The 16624-nt window shown below is 40.8% G+C and overlaps 2 protein-coding genes across 2 annotated transcripts; both read right to left on the bottom strand.

The window, feature by feature from the left end:
* Positions 1-253: 253 nt before the first annotated feature.
* On the bottom strand, positions 254-727 carry LOC122024172. The gene has a single exon (XM_042582760.1). The coding sequence runs from the start codon at positions 725-727 to the stop codon at positions 254-256; it is 474 nt and encodes a 157-aa protein (XP_042438694.1).
* A 7612-nt stretch (positions 728-8339) lies between these two features.
* LOC122048555 (UDP-glucose flavonoid 3-O-glucosyltransferase 7-like) lies at positions 8340-9974 on the bottom strand. Its single transcript, XM_042610112.1, has one exon. It carries the CDS (start codon positions 9919-9921, stop codon positions 8446-8448), a length of 1476 nt encoding a protein of 491 aa, XP_042466046.1. The 5' UTR covers positions 9922-9974; the 3' UTR covers positions 8340-8445.
* Between the last annotated feature and the right edge of the window lie 6650 nt (positions 9975-16624).

The following is a 16624-nucleotide window of genomic DNA, read 5'->3' as shown; positions in this document are numbered from 1 at the left end:
GTCACTTATTCAAGAAGAAGAAGTATTAGAGGTGAAGTTTCACATTTTTCCGCAGTGTTATTGAAAGAAATCTAAAAAGAATCGAAAGAAATGTCACCACAAATACACAACGGTATCATTTCACAGTCCATACATACATCAACACTAATTTGCTAATTAATCATCTAATCCGCACGAAGGAAATTACATATCAACTGCAAATATCGTAATTAACAACCCTAAATTCCCAGTTTAATTATAATCCAGTGTTTAATTACGAGTCGCCCCCTTGAAGTCCGGAGAAGGACAACCTCCCAAACCCCCACTGCCCGATCTGATACAGTTCCAACCAAATCCGGTCCGGTTCAAATCTCGAACCCATTCCTTCGACCAGCTCCCTCGCTTCCTCCCAGTCGCTCCTCCTCGCCACCGTCTCCTCCGCCCCCCTCGGCGTCGCCTTCTTCTTCCCCTTCTCATCATTCCGGTCATCGTCCCCCACTCTGCGCCGGCGTAGAGACCTCCTCAGCATCCTCACGCAGCGCCGCGACGCCGCCCAGGGCGCCTTCACCAGCGCCAGCCACCCCAGCGCCGCCGCCACCGCGCACGGGCAGCACCCCAGAGCCACGCAGTCCGCCACCACCACCGCCGTGCACGACCGGCTGCACTCCACCTGCCCAGCCGCTGCTGCCTCCTCCTCCTCGCCGGCGGCGAAGCGGTAACTCTTACCTCCTCCCGTCGCCCTCGCCATGCATCCGCACCACTCAAACCGATCGTCGATCGACCTGCGCGCACATGCAGCAACTCTCACTGTTAGTTAACTTATAGACCGAGCGAGTCGCATACATTTTCCGTACACATCCCCCATAATCGATCACCGTAAATCATTGTCCTAAAGTTTCACTCTACTCTCCCAAAATCAATAAAATTACATTCTACCCCCAAAACAAATTTGAACCGGAGGTGCACGTAGAGTAAACGCGCGAAAATCCAGGGAGCAAAGCTAAATATGCCCGAGTTAATCATGGAGTTGAGAAGATAAATTGCTAAATGTGAGCAGTCCAGTGACCGCATAGGAACACTTCGGGTTAGGCTGCATGTTTACCATGGTTAAGTCCTGTGACGATACACATATTTGGAAGGGAGGAAGAGAAAGGTAGGTCTCGATCGGCAACTGATTGTTCAATATAGGAAGTAGGTCCGAGCCATGTTTGTATTCTTGCTCATTCTGATTAACTGGGCCATGAGATGGCACAGTGCATGGCTCGAATTTTTAAAAAATGTCACGTACTGGTCGGACTCAGGTGCTATATTTGCTGTCCTGCAGTCATCGTCGACGTGCGTGTCACATAGAAAGAAGGGGAAAACCGATCGAAGAGAGCATTAATTAGCAAGGCCATGCATAAGTTTGTGTAACTAAAACTATGAAAAGGCAAATATATATTATAAAACCGACATGACTGATGCAGGAAGAAGAGAGCAAAAGATGTGGGGTTTCAACTCCGTTCATCATATTCATGAAAGTTTCTACTCTCTATTTGATCACTGTGCAAAGGGGCCATGCATGAAGGAGATACTTTAGTATTTGATTTGAAGGTTCTTTAATTTTCACTGGATCAGATCTAATTTTGCACGAAGACTATATCTATTTGTTATAAATAACAATTTAGAATTTAAAACTCTGCTAACGGCATCGATCCAAAATCTATGAATACTCGAAGGAATCGTGAGTCCAGAAAAACACTTAAAACAAAACTATAAATGAAAGGAGACTGACCTGCTCCAGTACTCCAATGCATGAGGGAGCTACCATGGCAAAAGTTCTGCTGCTGCTGCCTTCTTTGCATGATCAAGGACGAGATCCATTGAGATGGAAGAAAAAGAGAGAGTGATCTGATATTGACAGTCTATTCTTGCTGCACACAAGAACAGACCGGAATTAAAACCACACTTCTGCAGTGTCTTTATATATATATATAAACCAGGGCATCTTGCAGAGTTTTTTGAGTTAAATTAATTATTAATGTATGGGGAAGTGAAGGTTTGAAGAACATGAACAGCTCGTGATCCAATTCCCGAGGCCTGCCAGCGAGCAAGCAGTTGACTTGTTCCCCTCTCTCTCTCTCTCTCCATGAACAGATCAGCAAGCATCTCTGATTTCATCACTCACAGGCGATCCGGAGAGAAGATTTATTAAGGAACAAATCAAACATAACCGGAGATAGAAGATTTATTTAGAGCGAATCAATGTTGGACGAGAGATTGTTTAAGGAGCTAATCAAACTCGAAAAATTAAGGTTTTGTTGAAATGTATCCACGTTTTGTTGCTACAATTTAAATTTGTCGCTTTCTATTGATTAGAGCCGTAAATGCGTTTCCTACGGGAGAAAAAAATAATAAAATAAATAAAATAACAAAATGAGCCCTGCTCGATGGGGTGGCACGTGCGGCCCAATTGAGTGGCCCAGCAATAGGAGCTTCATTTCACCGGTGGTCCAAGTCCAGAAATTTGGAAGAAGGTGGATCTTCTCGTCTTACTTGTTATGGGTTTGTCCGGATCATGGTAACCGCATTGCTACTTGACGTGTTGGTTTTCTTTAGCCATGTTCCGTGAGTTAAAGATCGTGTTGATCTATCAGTAAAAGTCAAAATGGGTTAAATTTGACTTAAGGGAAAGGTAACTCGAATGGGACCATAGTTTATAGAATCGTGATCCTACGCAGGACCGATTTAGGGTCAGGATTGGATCGGTCAGGATCGGATCGTAGAATCGTACGATCCTACCAAAAATTCTTAAAATTTTATCATACATGATTAATAATTAGAAAAAATACCTAAAAAATTCATTTACATATAAATAAATAACTAATTTTGTATATATATGCAATTATTTACACTCAACACATCAAATTACATTACTACATGTACAAATTTATTTAAATTAACTTGTAATTCAACTATCATTCTCGCATAGTAATAATATTTATATTTTCATATCATAAAATGAAAGAATATAAAATATCTATTAACACAATAATAATAACACATACAATGTCAAAAATATTTCCTTGATTTATAAGATAATTCAATTTAAATGTCAACAAAGCGTCTAACGTATATAACAGAAGCTATTGAATCATTTGATTCAAATATGAATGTCGGAAATAATCTTCTAAAGACTGGTTGAATAGACATCCAAAAACTTATTATTTTGAGAAAAATAAATGGCAGAATATTATTGATAAAAAAACTAACTCAAAAATAATTAAACATATATTTAAATAATTTAAAACTCTAATAAGATGAAAAAAAGATAATGGTTAAGGATAAACTTTAAAATTTATTAAAGATATCTGAACGAGCTTTAATTTGATATATTATAAGCCCCGTGGTTCAATCCGAGTCAAAAGTTATGACCTCTCAAAGCTTCCACCGATCCTGCTCCGATTCTGCTCCGATCCTACCGATCCTGCTGCGATCCTACTGCAAAAACGATTCTGCACGATCCTGGATCGATTTTGGGTTTCCGGATCGTAGGATCATACGATCCTACGATCCGGATCGCGATTTTGCAAACTATGGATGGGACACATACATGATTGAACTGACTCAGTACACTTATCCCGCCATTTAAGTTAATTAATAGACAAACTACCGATCATATCTCACTTTCAAATCTGAACATCCTTTTTAGCTCAATCTCAAGTCTCTTAATCTCGGCTCCTGATCTCAACACTGTTTTTTGGCTCAGATCCAAATCCCGGCCTCATCTCTTAGTCTTGGTTTTATCTACTGACTTCATCTTGGTCTTAGCAGATTTAATCTCAGTCTTAACAATAGACTCCCTCTCAGTCTCGAGTGACAGACTCTATCTTAATCTCAGCAACAGACTTCCTTTTGATCCCCGTTGTCACTGCTAGCATCATATATGTCTCAACCTCATTCATTGACGTCCTCTCTTTGTATTAAGTTCTGGCATCGTCTTAGTCTCAAATCCTAACTTTGTTTATTCTCAAGGTTACTCCACGTCGATCTCACATTTTTCGTCTTCGAAACAGGCTTACGCCCTATATGGGCTCGTTGATAGTAACTGCAAATATTTCAGGACGTCTGACGTCTTGAGAATGGGGGAGCGGTTATGAGGTTATTAGATTCAATCTCCTAGATGCTTTCCTACAAACACGTGGCGTTGGATAAACGGAGCGGCAACTAATGATTATCAGCTCTGGTCCCCTCATCGACTCCCACAGTGATGATATTTTAGTTGACATGGAGATTCTCTCCGAACAACCATATAAACACTCAAGAATGTAATGAAAAAGTATCCCCAATTTTTTGAAATATTAGACCAGGTTCTACTCTTCCTCTCCATTCTCTTCTTCTTGTATATGACCTCGAGTAAATCCTAACTTGAGCGTAGGAGTGACCTAGGATTTGTCCCATGACCAGTCTAACTCAATTTTGGAGTGCATTTCAGGATCTTTTGTCTCAATCATCGATGGTCTTCGAAGAAAGCGTGCACTAGTAATATGTGATATTTGACTGGAACACTACTATTATGGTGTCGTAATTTTCTCCCATTACTATATGAGTTACAAATTATAATCCCCATGGTTATGGTGCGATGTTAAGTGGTGGGACAAAATCTTTGTCAATGAGGTTATAATTCCGTCCCGAGTACGTTATATTTGAGAAGTTCAAATTACTTATGACATTGAGTTATCCGTTAGGATCCATTCTTGGTTTCTAATCTTAGTGGCCTATAGACAAATTTTATGGATTATAATCGAAGTTGGATATTTGGATTATAAAAAAAAATAATAAATTACAAATTATAATATCTTGCTTTCTATCCCACGAGGGCTCGCCTTAGTTCAGAGCATTTAGGAACCCAAGTCGAGTCATCTCGCTAGGGGAATACCCAATCTGAGTGCAAACTACCTTGAGGAGGATTCCATTGAACAGTTGACTTATGGAGGTAGGTTTCCACTGAACAGTTAACTTGAGTTAAGCAGTAAAGGAAATCAATTAGTTTTGAGTAGGGGTGATAATTTCACCCAAATCTTATGAATAATTTGACATCCTATTCGAATGGAGGAGGATATGAAAATTTTTTTTATACCTGATTATAGTAAATGTGTATTCGGATATGGATATTTCGGATATGGGTATGGAGATGGATGTGGTAAAATCTTACCCATACTCTACCCGATATCCGATATATTTATTTATTTATAAGCTTCATTTTTTATTGGGAAAGAAAAAACTTTAGCTCGTTTTCCATCTTAGAAAAAAAATTTAGTTTGTATTTTTATCTTGTTATCAACACGCATCTCATCTATTTTTTCAGGGAAAATGTTCATCCGATCGAAGGAGCGCGAGACGAGGAAGAGTTGACAAGTACATTGAAATATTTTTTTTAAATGAGAATGGTAGGGAATAATAGGATGATGGGTAGGATATGAGTACCCGAAACTCTGACAAGTATGGAGATGGGTATGAACGTTAAATACTCGATGGTATGAGAATGAGTATGAGTATAGATATAATAAATAGGGATAAATACAAAGGATATAAAATTCTACTTAAATCTTACCCATTGTTATCCTAATTTTAAGTAAGGTTGCTCGAGGAACAATGAAATGCATGGCCCGACGTTGATGAATGGAACAACAAAATGCATGACTTGACTTCATCTGAGCAATTAGTCGAGTGGAGTGGCTGATGGAATGAAAAATTATTAAATACCCATAATTTTAAATTTCTAATTGAACTTAAATTATAAAAAGATAAAAATTATTAAAAATATTTTAAATATTAAAAATGATTTAAATATAAAAAATTTAAAAAATAATAATTAAAATGTATGGATCCTTCTATATTAGTCCTTTCGGATTGAAAGAACTCAGAATTTATTCCTTAGTTTAGAATAATTTTATATGGTAGCACAAGTGGAAATCATTTGGCATCGAATTGATAATTATTTGTAGACGGTGAACCTGACTGCATAGGAATTCCGAGCCATGAACCATAGTCTTTTCACCTTGTGCTACTGAATTATTTACTGCATGGTAAATAAGCAGTCCCTAGTTGACAAAGCGTGGTGCACGCATGTGGGTATGGTTCATCATTGAATACATTTATGATAGATCAAAATTATGGGGGCCGACTGCGTCACTAACGTAGACTACTCCTGCAGATGGCGCGTGCCACCGAGTGGGACTCACCACAGGCGTGGTGGGACTGGAAGATGTCCTAGTCGAGATGAACTTTGCCTTCAAATCCCTAATCAAATCTCTCAATCCACCTGTCTCACCGAGGTCCCCTCGCTAATCCTCTAAAAGTTTTCTTGTCAACTTGAGCAATAATAGAGATGTAAATGAATTAAATGGTTCCCGAGTTATTCGAAACTCGATTCGATAAAAAGCTCGTTCGAGTTCGTTCGTTTATCTTATCGAACCGAGCTCGAGCTCGAGCTCAATTTCGAGCTCGACAGTTTTATCGAGCCGAACTCGAGCTTAAGGATATTCGGCTCGTGAGCTCGCGAACATGTTCATTTATAGGTTCACGAGCCAAAAAACAAGCCTTAAAACGAGCCTTAAATCGAGCCTTAAACGAGCCAAAAACGAGCTCTAAAACGAGTAAAAAAAAAGAGCTCTAAAACGAGCCTTAAAATGAGCCAAAAATGAGCTCTAAAACGAGCCAAAAACGAGCTCTAAACGAGCTCGAAAACGAGTCCGAGCTCGCTTAACGAGTTAGACTCGTTAATTTTGATAATCGAGCTAATAACGAGCCGAGCTCGAACTGTTTGCAAGCCTGATAATTCTAAAACGAGCCGAGCTCGAGCCTTATAATAAAAGCTCGATTCGAGCTCGAGCCCGAATATAACTTAAACGAGCCGAGCTCGAGCATGATACTGTTCGGCTCGTTTACATCCCTAAGCAATGAGCGGAGTCGATAGGCTCATCTGCCGGTGGGGCTGAGAGGAATGAGATGTATATTTGATCTGCGAGAATATCAATCAGTGGAGTCGATAGGATCATCTACCTGTGTAGTTGAGAGGATCATCGGTCGGTAGAACCAAGAGGATCGAGCATCGAATTGATAAGGCCGAGAAGGGCACCACATCGAAGGGGCCAAGAGTAATGAGCAGCATATCTGGTTGGCGTGACTCGGATATGCCGAGTGAGGGGCCAATCTGATTGACCTATTTTGACTTTGACCTCCATCTTATTTTTGACCATTGACTTAATTGGTCACGTGGAAGCGACCAATACTCCCCACATCAGATATATTATATTTATAATTCATGTGATATTTAGTTAATTGATGTTAATGAACTGAATATTGATCAATAAGCTTAGTGTTCAACTTAGTAAGAGCATGTCTATGTTTATTCGATACATAAAAGATCGATTAAATAAAAAAGATTGAACAACTAGTTAAACTAAACAAACAAGTTTAAACACATATGTATTTAACTCGTTAAAGTTCGTGAACAACGTTCATGAACAACATTAGTGAATTATATTCATGAATCATGTTCATTAATAAAACTTTTATCAACATGCTAAATAAATATTTTTTTTTTAAAAAATAAACAAGTTTGAATTATCAAGCTCAATAATCAATCAAACAATCAAAAGTTTCAAACAATCAAATAAATTTAAATTGAGAGCTCGATTGCATCTAAACGAACCAAGTTCAAGCTAAGTTTGAATTGAAAGCTCGATAACATCTAAACGAATCAAACTTAAGCCAAACTTATTCTCATCAAGAATAAACCAATTCAAACTTGAACAATCATTTCAAAGACTTGATTCATTTTAGGCTCTGCTTGACTTGACTCGCGGTTACCTTGTTAAACAAGCTTGAACATCTCAAAACTTGACTCGGCTTGACTTGTTTACAACCCTTAATTACCCATGCATCTATGAGCAACTCATGAGTACCTAGTGTTAATTTTTTTTTAAGATTTAGGGTTAAGGGTTAATGCTTTAGTGTCTAGGCGAATTCCAACTTGAGTTCTTAACGAATATATTCGCGAGTCTTTTAATGACATGTTAGCGAGTCTCCTAACGAACACGTTTGTAAACTTCTAAACGAATATGTATGTGATCTCACAAATCAAATACTATTAAACTCAAGCTGAATTAAATAATGTTTTCTTGTTTGAAATCAAACTCGAGTTCGGCTCGTTAATTTAATCAAATTCGTTCGAGTGATTTTTTTTTCTAATCAAGATCTAAATAGCTCACGACTAGCCCCTTTACCTTAGTCCATTGGCATTGTTTTGAAGAAGCACACCGTTCATTCTCAGTTCGTGTACCTTTGGATGCAGTTTCGAGTTGTTCTTCGATAAATTGATGGTCAAAATGAGGTATCAGTTGTAACGTGGATTCTAATTGATAAAGTAAACTAATTAATGCAACATGGATTCTAATTGATGTGCCAAGACTGTTAGTTCGTTCATTTCTTCTCATCGCCATTGTCCCTATTTAATCCAACAGTTTTCAATCGAATCAACTCCTCTATGAGGCAAGTCATCGCTTGATGAGAAGATCCACCTTCTTCAATCGCCCTTCTCGCCGTCTCTCCCAGCTCCCTCGCCCTCTTCCTCCTCTCTTCTGCTTCCTCTCCACTACCCATCAGCTCATCCACCGCCTCCTTCAGTTGCTCACTGTTCACCATCGTCCGCTCCTCTGCTTTATTGCCGTAGGAAATCACACCGATTGAGATCCCCATCCTGTGCACGTTGACCAACAGCTTCTCGTTCAGGAATTGCTCGGCAAACAACGGCCAAGTGATCACCGGAACTCCGGCAGCAATCGCTTCCAGGCACGAGTTCCACCCGCAGTGCGTCACGAAGCCTCCCACCGCTTCGTGATTCAATATGAGAAGCTGCGGCGCCCATCCTTGCACCAACATTCCCTTCCCGCCGCCGACCACCCTGTTCTCGAATCCCTCTGGAAGCCATTCCGATATCTCTCCGGCCTTCCCCACTACCCAGATGAACGGCCGGTCCGACGCATCGAGACCTCGCGCGATCTCCCGCAGCTGAGTGGCCGTGAACCGGGCCACGCTCCCGAAGCAGACGTAGAGGACTGACCTCGGCCTCTTGGTTTCGAGCCAACTCAAGAAATGATCGGCGCTCCCCGAAGCAGCGCCGCTGCTCCCTCGCACCATCTTCATATCCATGCCTCGGTTCTGCAGCGAGACGGGGCCGACGAACCAGAACCTGTGGTCTCTCGAGTTGGGGGCTCGATCGACGTAGTCACGTTCCAGCTCGTAGAAACTGTTCACGACCGTGCCGTGGATCCGGTGAAGGCTTTCGACCACCCGGTGGGAGAACTCGTTGGGATGAAGGACAACGTAGGGGAGATTAGAGAGCTTGAGATGGATCTTCTGCGGTATGCCGGGAACCTCGATCAATCGCTCGGTCTCCAAGTCGCCCTGGTTCAGCTCGCCGTCTATTACGATGTCAACAACTGCGGAGCTGAAGAAGTTGCATCCATCAAAGAGGAGCGAAGGAACGGAGGCTTCTTGGGCGACGCGGGTGGCCCAAGGATAGAAGAAATCGACGACGACGCAGTCAGGGCGGTGGGTTTTGAGCAGCAGCGAGAAGGAGGGCTCAAGCCTGTCGGTGGCGGCGGTGAGCTGAAAGAGGTCGTCGGGGTTAGGGAAGGCGGCGAGGTTCTCGTAGCCCTCGGGAATTCCAGCTTCTGAGCAGGGGAGGCGGAGGGGGAGGAGTTGGATAGTGTGGCGGAGGGAAGCGTCGGTGTTGGCGAGATCAACGGTAGGCTTGAGGAGAGGCACGTTGCCGGTGGTGGTTACGACGGTGGCTTTGATTCCTCTGCCTGCAAAAAGCCGTGCCAAGTCGACCATGGGGATCATGTGGCCTGGCGAGAGAAAGGGCAGGAAGAGTATATGCAGATCATCCGCCATGATCTTGAGCACAAACTTGCAAATTGTGCGTGCTTCTATCCATTAAATGCAGAGGCTGGCATCAGTGTATTGAGTTCCTTACTTCTTTTCCGAAATTCCGTCAGCAATGACGTCTGGCTAGCAATGATGTTCTATAAACACTGTATTGTGGGGCTTGTTATGTTTCTGTTAATGAAATTTCTTTTGGTTCAGTAACTCTGTTGTTGTAAAACAGATTCGTGTGGAATAAATAGGACGGGCGAGAAGGCATTAATAGTATATATTCCGGTCATATACCGTGGAGGATTAAGTGATCAATCAATGAATAATCTACTATTTGTGTTTACTAGAGGTTGTCGGTGATATGATTCGTAGGAACGATCATCACGGTCTTTACAGTTCTAATTCTAATATTATTTTACAGAATGATCACATAATATTATTATTATTAAATTGATTAATATAATATATTAATTAAAATAATAAATATTAATATATATAATTTATTAAGATTTTTTTGCATTTAAATAAATTTTAAAGAATACGTTTAGAAGATAATTTTATTAGGTTTGATTAGATTTATTTGAATTACTTAATTAAATTAGGAGTGGATTTTATATGATTTTAATAAAACCTAAGTCTGGATTAAAACGACCCTTCGTCTTCGCATCGCAGCCATGCACAGTGCTTGCCGCCCCATTCAATTCGGTGTTGCTATGCTCTCTGATAGCATGCCGCCGTGAATCGTCGCTGGAAAAGAGGCCACGAGCGGAGTGCTTTTCTGCCGCCATCCAACCCCGCGCCACTTTGCTGGCTGGCAACTAGCTGCCGTCGGAGAAGAGGTCGTGAGCGGCTGCCCAGTACACCGTTCCGGTCGTTCCAGCAGTTCGGATCTGTTTTTTTACCGTTATATCGTCTGAGAACGGCGTTCCAATGCAAGTCACATTATTTTCTAGAACTTTGGAACGACGTGAGGTGTTCCCCTGCCGGAACGCCCGTTCCGGCCGTTCCACGTCCGTTCCGACGAACCATGGTCGGTGAAGAGTAGGAGGAGGTCGTGAAATACGCTTCAATAAAGGGTTACATTGACATCGGAGAGATCCTGCAAGTCACTCTGAGCTCAAGTTAAATTTTGCTTGAGGTAATATATTGAAAGAAGAAGATGGATAAGAAAGAGAGAACCTGATGGAGTTGTAAAGAGTTCCGAATTAAGGATCCTTTTGTATTTACCTTTTCTAGAGTTTTTATAATGGTCAAAAGAGTATCTCTATGTAGATGTTGTATACTCCCTTGCCATCATCCTCATATGGGCCAGCGAGGAAACCAAATCTAATTGTCGTTAACTGCCTTTCTATCGACAAAGTGCCATGTGTTTGAAGAGAATATCTAAGAGATGAATTTTGACAACCTCATAACTGTCTTTCAATTCATCTAGCGCCCCGTGTCCTATAATATTCATGGAGGAACGTTTTTAATGATGAGGAGGTTAAGCTGCCCCTCACGTGCTTTAAGCAAGCTGCATGAGGTGTGGGCTAGATCCTTGGATGAGGAGACGAGGAAATGAAGTTATCATGGAGTGACCTTGAGAGTATATGAAGTTGGGATCCAATACTGAGGTATGGATAATGCTAAAATTTGTGATTGGGATAGAGATGATGTCGACGACTAAGACCATCCACATCAGCTTCCCTATCCAAAATATATAATTTAGGGTAAAAAAGTTACTTTATTAAATTTAGATATCCACTTTTTAAAACATCATATATCAGCTTTCCTATTTCTTCTCTCTCCTCTATAATGTTTAGGGAATGAAATCCATTCCCTAAATTTAGAGAAATACTATTCATAAATGCATAATTTAGAGAATCGATAGGGTAGCTGATGCAAAGAATTTTTAACTACCTTATCTAAAATTTAAGGTAAAATATTTGAATAGGGTATCTGATGTAGATGCTCTAAGGTTGAAACAGAGGCGATGGCATCTGTGATCGAGACAGAGAGATAATGCCGGGATTTGAGACTGAGGCCTAGAAGGTGTTGATGACTAAGACCGAGATAGGGAGATGATGTCGAGATTTGAGACTGAGGCCTAGAAGGTGTTAGCGATTGATGACAGGATGCCGGGATCCAAGACTGAGCCGGAGGATGTCGCTTTCTAAGACAGAGACAAGATCCTAGGATCCAAGACTGAGCCTTAGGATGTCGATTGCTGAGACCAAAATAGGATGCCAGGATCTAAGACTAAGCCAGAGGATATCGGTTGCTGGGAACGATACAAGATGTCAGGATCCAAGATTGAGTCAAAAGATGTCAGTTTCTAAGACTGAGATAGGATGTTGGGATCCGGAACTGAGCCAGAGGATGTTGACGATTAAGCCCTGGGCCAATGCTTGTCTCTATACTTGATCAAGCTTAAACCTTTGAGATGAGTTTGTCCAGCAAGTTCGACTAAACCAGAATCCCCTCGAGGCTGAGCTCACTTTACCGTGATTTTGACTGACAACTTAGCATGACTTTTGACCACATTGGACACGTGGAGGTTGTAGAATTCCACCACATCACAAGCTTTCCCTTTAAGTCTAGTTGAAGGAGGTGTAGTTCGACTAACTGGACTGCACTGAGCTGTCACTTGCTTTCCAAGAATAACTTTTCCGGATGTTAAGCTTAGGTGTCGGCATCTCACTAGGACAATTGGCCTAGTGTCGGTCATCGGAGAGATAAAGCGTCACATTTAAGGAATGTGATACACGAGATTGCGTATCACGCTTATGATTGGTGCATTGTATCGCTCCGTTAATGGGTAGCATACAATATCCACCTTGGGCTGCGAGAGCACCTTACCATATTACCTGTGGAGGTGTGCAACGACATCACTCGCTGCTAACGCAACCCTGGATCTGATGGTGATTGAACGTTGGTGTCTATTTAGTCTTTGCATATGACAATTGTGTTCAAACTGTCTCAGAGATCGATGCGTTGATTCGTAACTTATCACTATTGCACTTTCATGACGAAGATTGCGTCTTGATCACGACCATTCAGCTGAGCAATCTGATAGCTGTGAAGAGATCTCGTAACTTCCTTTTCCCTATCCAACAGTTTGATAGACTGATGTGACATCCCTATTATACCACCGCCAAGGTATATTAGGATATTCGAAAGTGTCGCCACCTTCATCCGTTCTCACTACCCTTGTCTTCATCTTCATTTGCTCTTCTTCCATCGACATTGTAAGTTTTTCATCTTTTTTCCTTCATTTTCAATCCTCCCGCTTCCTTCTGCTTTCTTCCTTGTTCTCCTATCGCTGGTATGAGTTCCAGTAGGCTATATATACAAGAGGCGCATAAGCACAACTTTGGATATCTTATGGCATCCCCTTCGATCATAAGATCTGGATCCTAATGTCAAAGCATCAACCACACATGCTGCCGTTAGGTTACATCACTTGTTTTCAGGGCCAACTATCAAGTGATATAAGGTTTCCCATTCATCCTCTCCTCCAAGACCGTTTGATCTATGGTGCAGTCATCATCTTTTGATTGTACCAAATTCTGATTGATTCCACCAACTTCCATTATCTTTTTTTATTCCCGATAGAAAGAGTTTGGAGTCTTTTACCTCACGGCTCGGCGGGGATGTAATTTCCTAGGTAAGTATCCGTCCTTGCACAAGGAGTGGAAGAGTCGCTTTATCTTGATCGAAGCCCCTCACTCATGTACCTGGTTGACCGTTTGGCGGGATGACTTACTGGCATAGCCACCGTTGGGCAATTACAAGGAGTGGGCATATTTGGATACGAAACAGATCTTGGAGGGACTAAAATTCAACGTCAGCCCGTTGTTAGAGAATGAAGCCCTACTCTATCGAGCTGGGCTAAGTCTGAATCTAGTCCAACTAGACGTTCATTTGAGTAAGACACTACTTTTGTTAGGTTTCTCCTTTCATTGAATGACTTTCTTTGTGTGTGCAAGCCAAATCATATTTAGTGTCTCAATGAAAAAGATCCTGAAATGATATCTGACCTCAATGGAGGATGTGCTTGCCTCGGAGGATGTGGTTGAGGCCTCCTTAGAACTATTACCGCCTCGTCCCTCTAGTAGGAACTGATTGTGCAAGAGGGGAAATAACCCACTACCAAAACTCAATAGTTGTAACTCTAATTTGAAATTCGTGATGAGACCTTGGCCAAGGAAAGATTAGGGCTGCAATTGTTCGAGGCCAAGGAGAAAGAGGCGAAGATGAACTTTGAGTTGGAGACTGCCCTGGAGGAGTTGACTAAATACTGAGTGGAGGATGAGGGTCGTCGGGAGAATCAGAAGAAGGTATTTCTAGCTTTCAAAAATTTTACGACCGGCTCATAAAAAGAACCAACAACATGCTTAAGCATGGCTTTGATGGCTCTATCTGCCAATTCATTCGGTCGAAGTTGATCCCGAGAGAGAGTGCTCTACTGTTCTTGGACCGAAAGAAAGTCAATGTTGGACGAGATTAATTAAGGAACTAATTAATTGAACTTGCAAAATTAAGTCTTTATCGAAATGTATCCACATTTTGTTGCTTTATTTAAAGTTGTCGCTTTTTGTTTACTAGAGTAATGTGTTTCTTACCGGATAATGTGTTTCTTTCAGGCATGGTCTCAATTTGAAAGCCCAGAAATTTGAAAGAAGATGGATCTTCTCCTCTAATTGGGTCAGGTTTGTCTGTTATCACCTCTGAATAATGGTGATGCAGAACAGCAGACCTGAAATTATTTAAATTATTTATTTAGTGCTATAATAGATGATTGATTTGATTTAATTTGATTGTTGATTGATAGAATCATTATATTTTTTCATTTTTGCACTACTCCACCTATCTTATAAATACGAGTGCTCGATAGAAATAAAATATAAGACAATTCTTTCTTCAATTCTCTTTTCTTCTACTATTGAATAATAACATGTTATTACCATGAGCCCTCTTTAAGGTATGAGCTCATAAATATTCTTATTCTTAGTTTTATGAAACTTTCGAAATAACATAAATTTTTAGTTTTATGTTTATATCTTTACTTTTATATTAATGCTCATGAAGTAGCACAATATTTAGATTTAATAGTGATGCTCTTGAAGTAGCACAATTATTTAATTCTATATTGATGCTCATGAAGAAGCACAACTTTTAATTCTATATTCATGCTCTTGAAGTAGTACAACATGAACTTATATTGATATATTGACAGATCTAGATTTAAAATATGTTACATCACCACAAGTACATGGTTACATCATCGGTAATACAAAAGATATCGAATCTATAGGGACTGGTTACAAGTACTAGTGATCTCTCATGTTGAATTAGCTAAACAATCGATGGTTACAAGTTGAATGCTAAGAAATAAAAACTAGAATTGAAAGAGGAAAGAAAGAGTAAGAGAGAAAGTGGAAGGTTTTGGTTTGGGAAGATGCTCTAGGAGTTCGGTTTCATTGTGACGTTTACTAATGCATCATGGTCCACCTATTGCCTATCTTCAATTAATATGCTCTTGTAGGAAGTAGTTATATTCATTACTGACTTTCCCTTGCAATGTCAACTGAGCAATGATAATTGGGTCAATATCCTTAGGTATCGAATAGAGATGATTCCTATGAAATATGGTTGGTTAACCCTTGTCACTAGGGCACCTCGGTCATAGATCACAAGAATACAGTTCTACTTAATAGCTATATAGATAGAGATAGTAAATACGTTCGATTCTTTACTTCCTTGTGAGGGGTCGTTTCTCCTTTCAAGGGAACATCCTAAACGTCCGTGAACAGATTACCCTTGTCACTAGGGCCCCTCGGTCATATGATCTAGGGCATCCCCTCTACGAGATTAACAATCTTACATAAACATTTAATCAAACATGATAATTAAGTATAGACAAATCACATACGCATAAGATCGAATAGATGTAAGGCATGAAAACATCATATAGATAAGAAATAGACATAATCATGAGTTATTACATCAATACACAATCACAACTACTCCTTTAATCCTAGAACAATAGATCTATTCCATAGCGGAAGGAAAGAAACCCAAAGATATAAAGATAAAAAGCATTCAAACTCAACTAGAGGAAGAAGGGAGAAGAAAGCTTATCCTATTGTGTTGAGTAATTTTCGGATCCAATACTTCGCTTCCAGAGTTGACAGGATGATGAGATTGGATTCGAATCGTTGAATAGAGATCGAGACAGGAGTGGATCAGCACCAAGATGAGTCTCCCAAGGGGAGAGCCTTCCTTCGTCAGAGAAGGTGTAACAAACCCCTTATATATAGTGCAGGGCATGGGCCTGGCACGGCCTGTGCCACAACAGTGTGAGATCCACATGGCCGGAATCTTCTTGGCTTATGGTCAAGTGAAACGACCGTGTGGAACCACATGGCCGTGTTCTTCTCTGGATCTGGATGAGTGGCACGACCGTGTGAGTTCACACGGACATGTGCTTCTTTGCTTCTGGATGGGTGGCACGACCATGTGAATCCACATGACCATGTGCTCCTCCTCCTCTGGTGCAATAACACGGCTGTGTGGGATCACACGACCAATGTCAATTGCCTTTACTTGCTCTCTGATTCGTCGACGCACGTTGTTTTTGCTCCAAAAGCAGTTCATGCCAACAGAAATACACGCAAAGAGCAGATATCCGATAAAAAAGAGTAACTAAGCTGAAAATATGACAAGGGGTATGGAAATG

Source organism: Zingiber officinale, chromosome 1B, assembly GCF_018446385.1.
Source record: "Zingiber officinale cultivar Zhangliang chromosome 1B, Zo_v1.1, whole genome shotgun sequence".
NCBI lineage: Eukaryota > Viridiplantae > Streptophyta > Magnoliopsida > Zingiberales > Zingiberaceae > Zingiber > Zingiber officinale.
Note: the sequence above shows the minus strand (reverse complement) of the source record. Positions and strands in the feature narration are given on the sequence as shown.

Excerpts from the sequence above, each read along its gene's own strand:
- LOC122024172 (XM_042582760.1), bottom strand. The coding sequence starts at position 727 with ATGGCGAGGGCGACGGGAGGAGGTAAGAGTTACCGCTTCGCCGCCGGC.
- LOC122048555 (XM_042610112.1), bottom strand. The coding sequence starts at position 9,921 with ATGGCGGATGATCTGCATATACTCTTCCTGCCCTTTCTCTCGCCAGGC.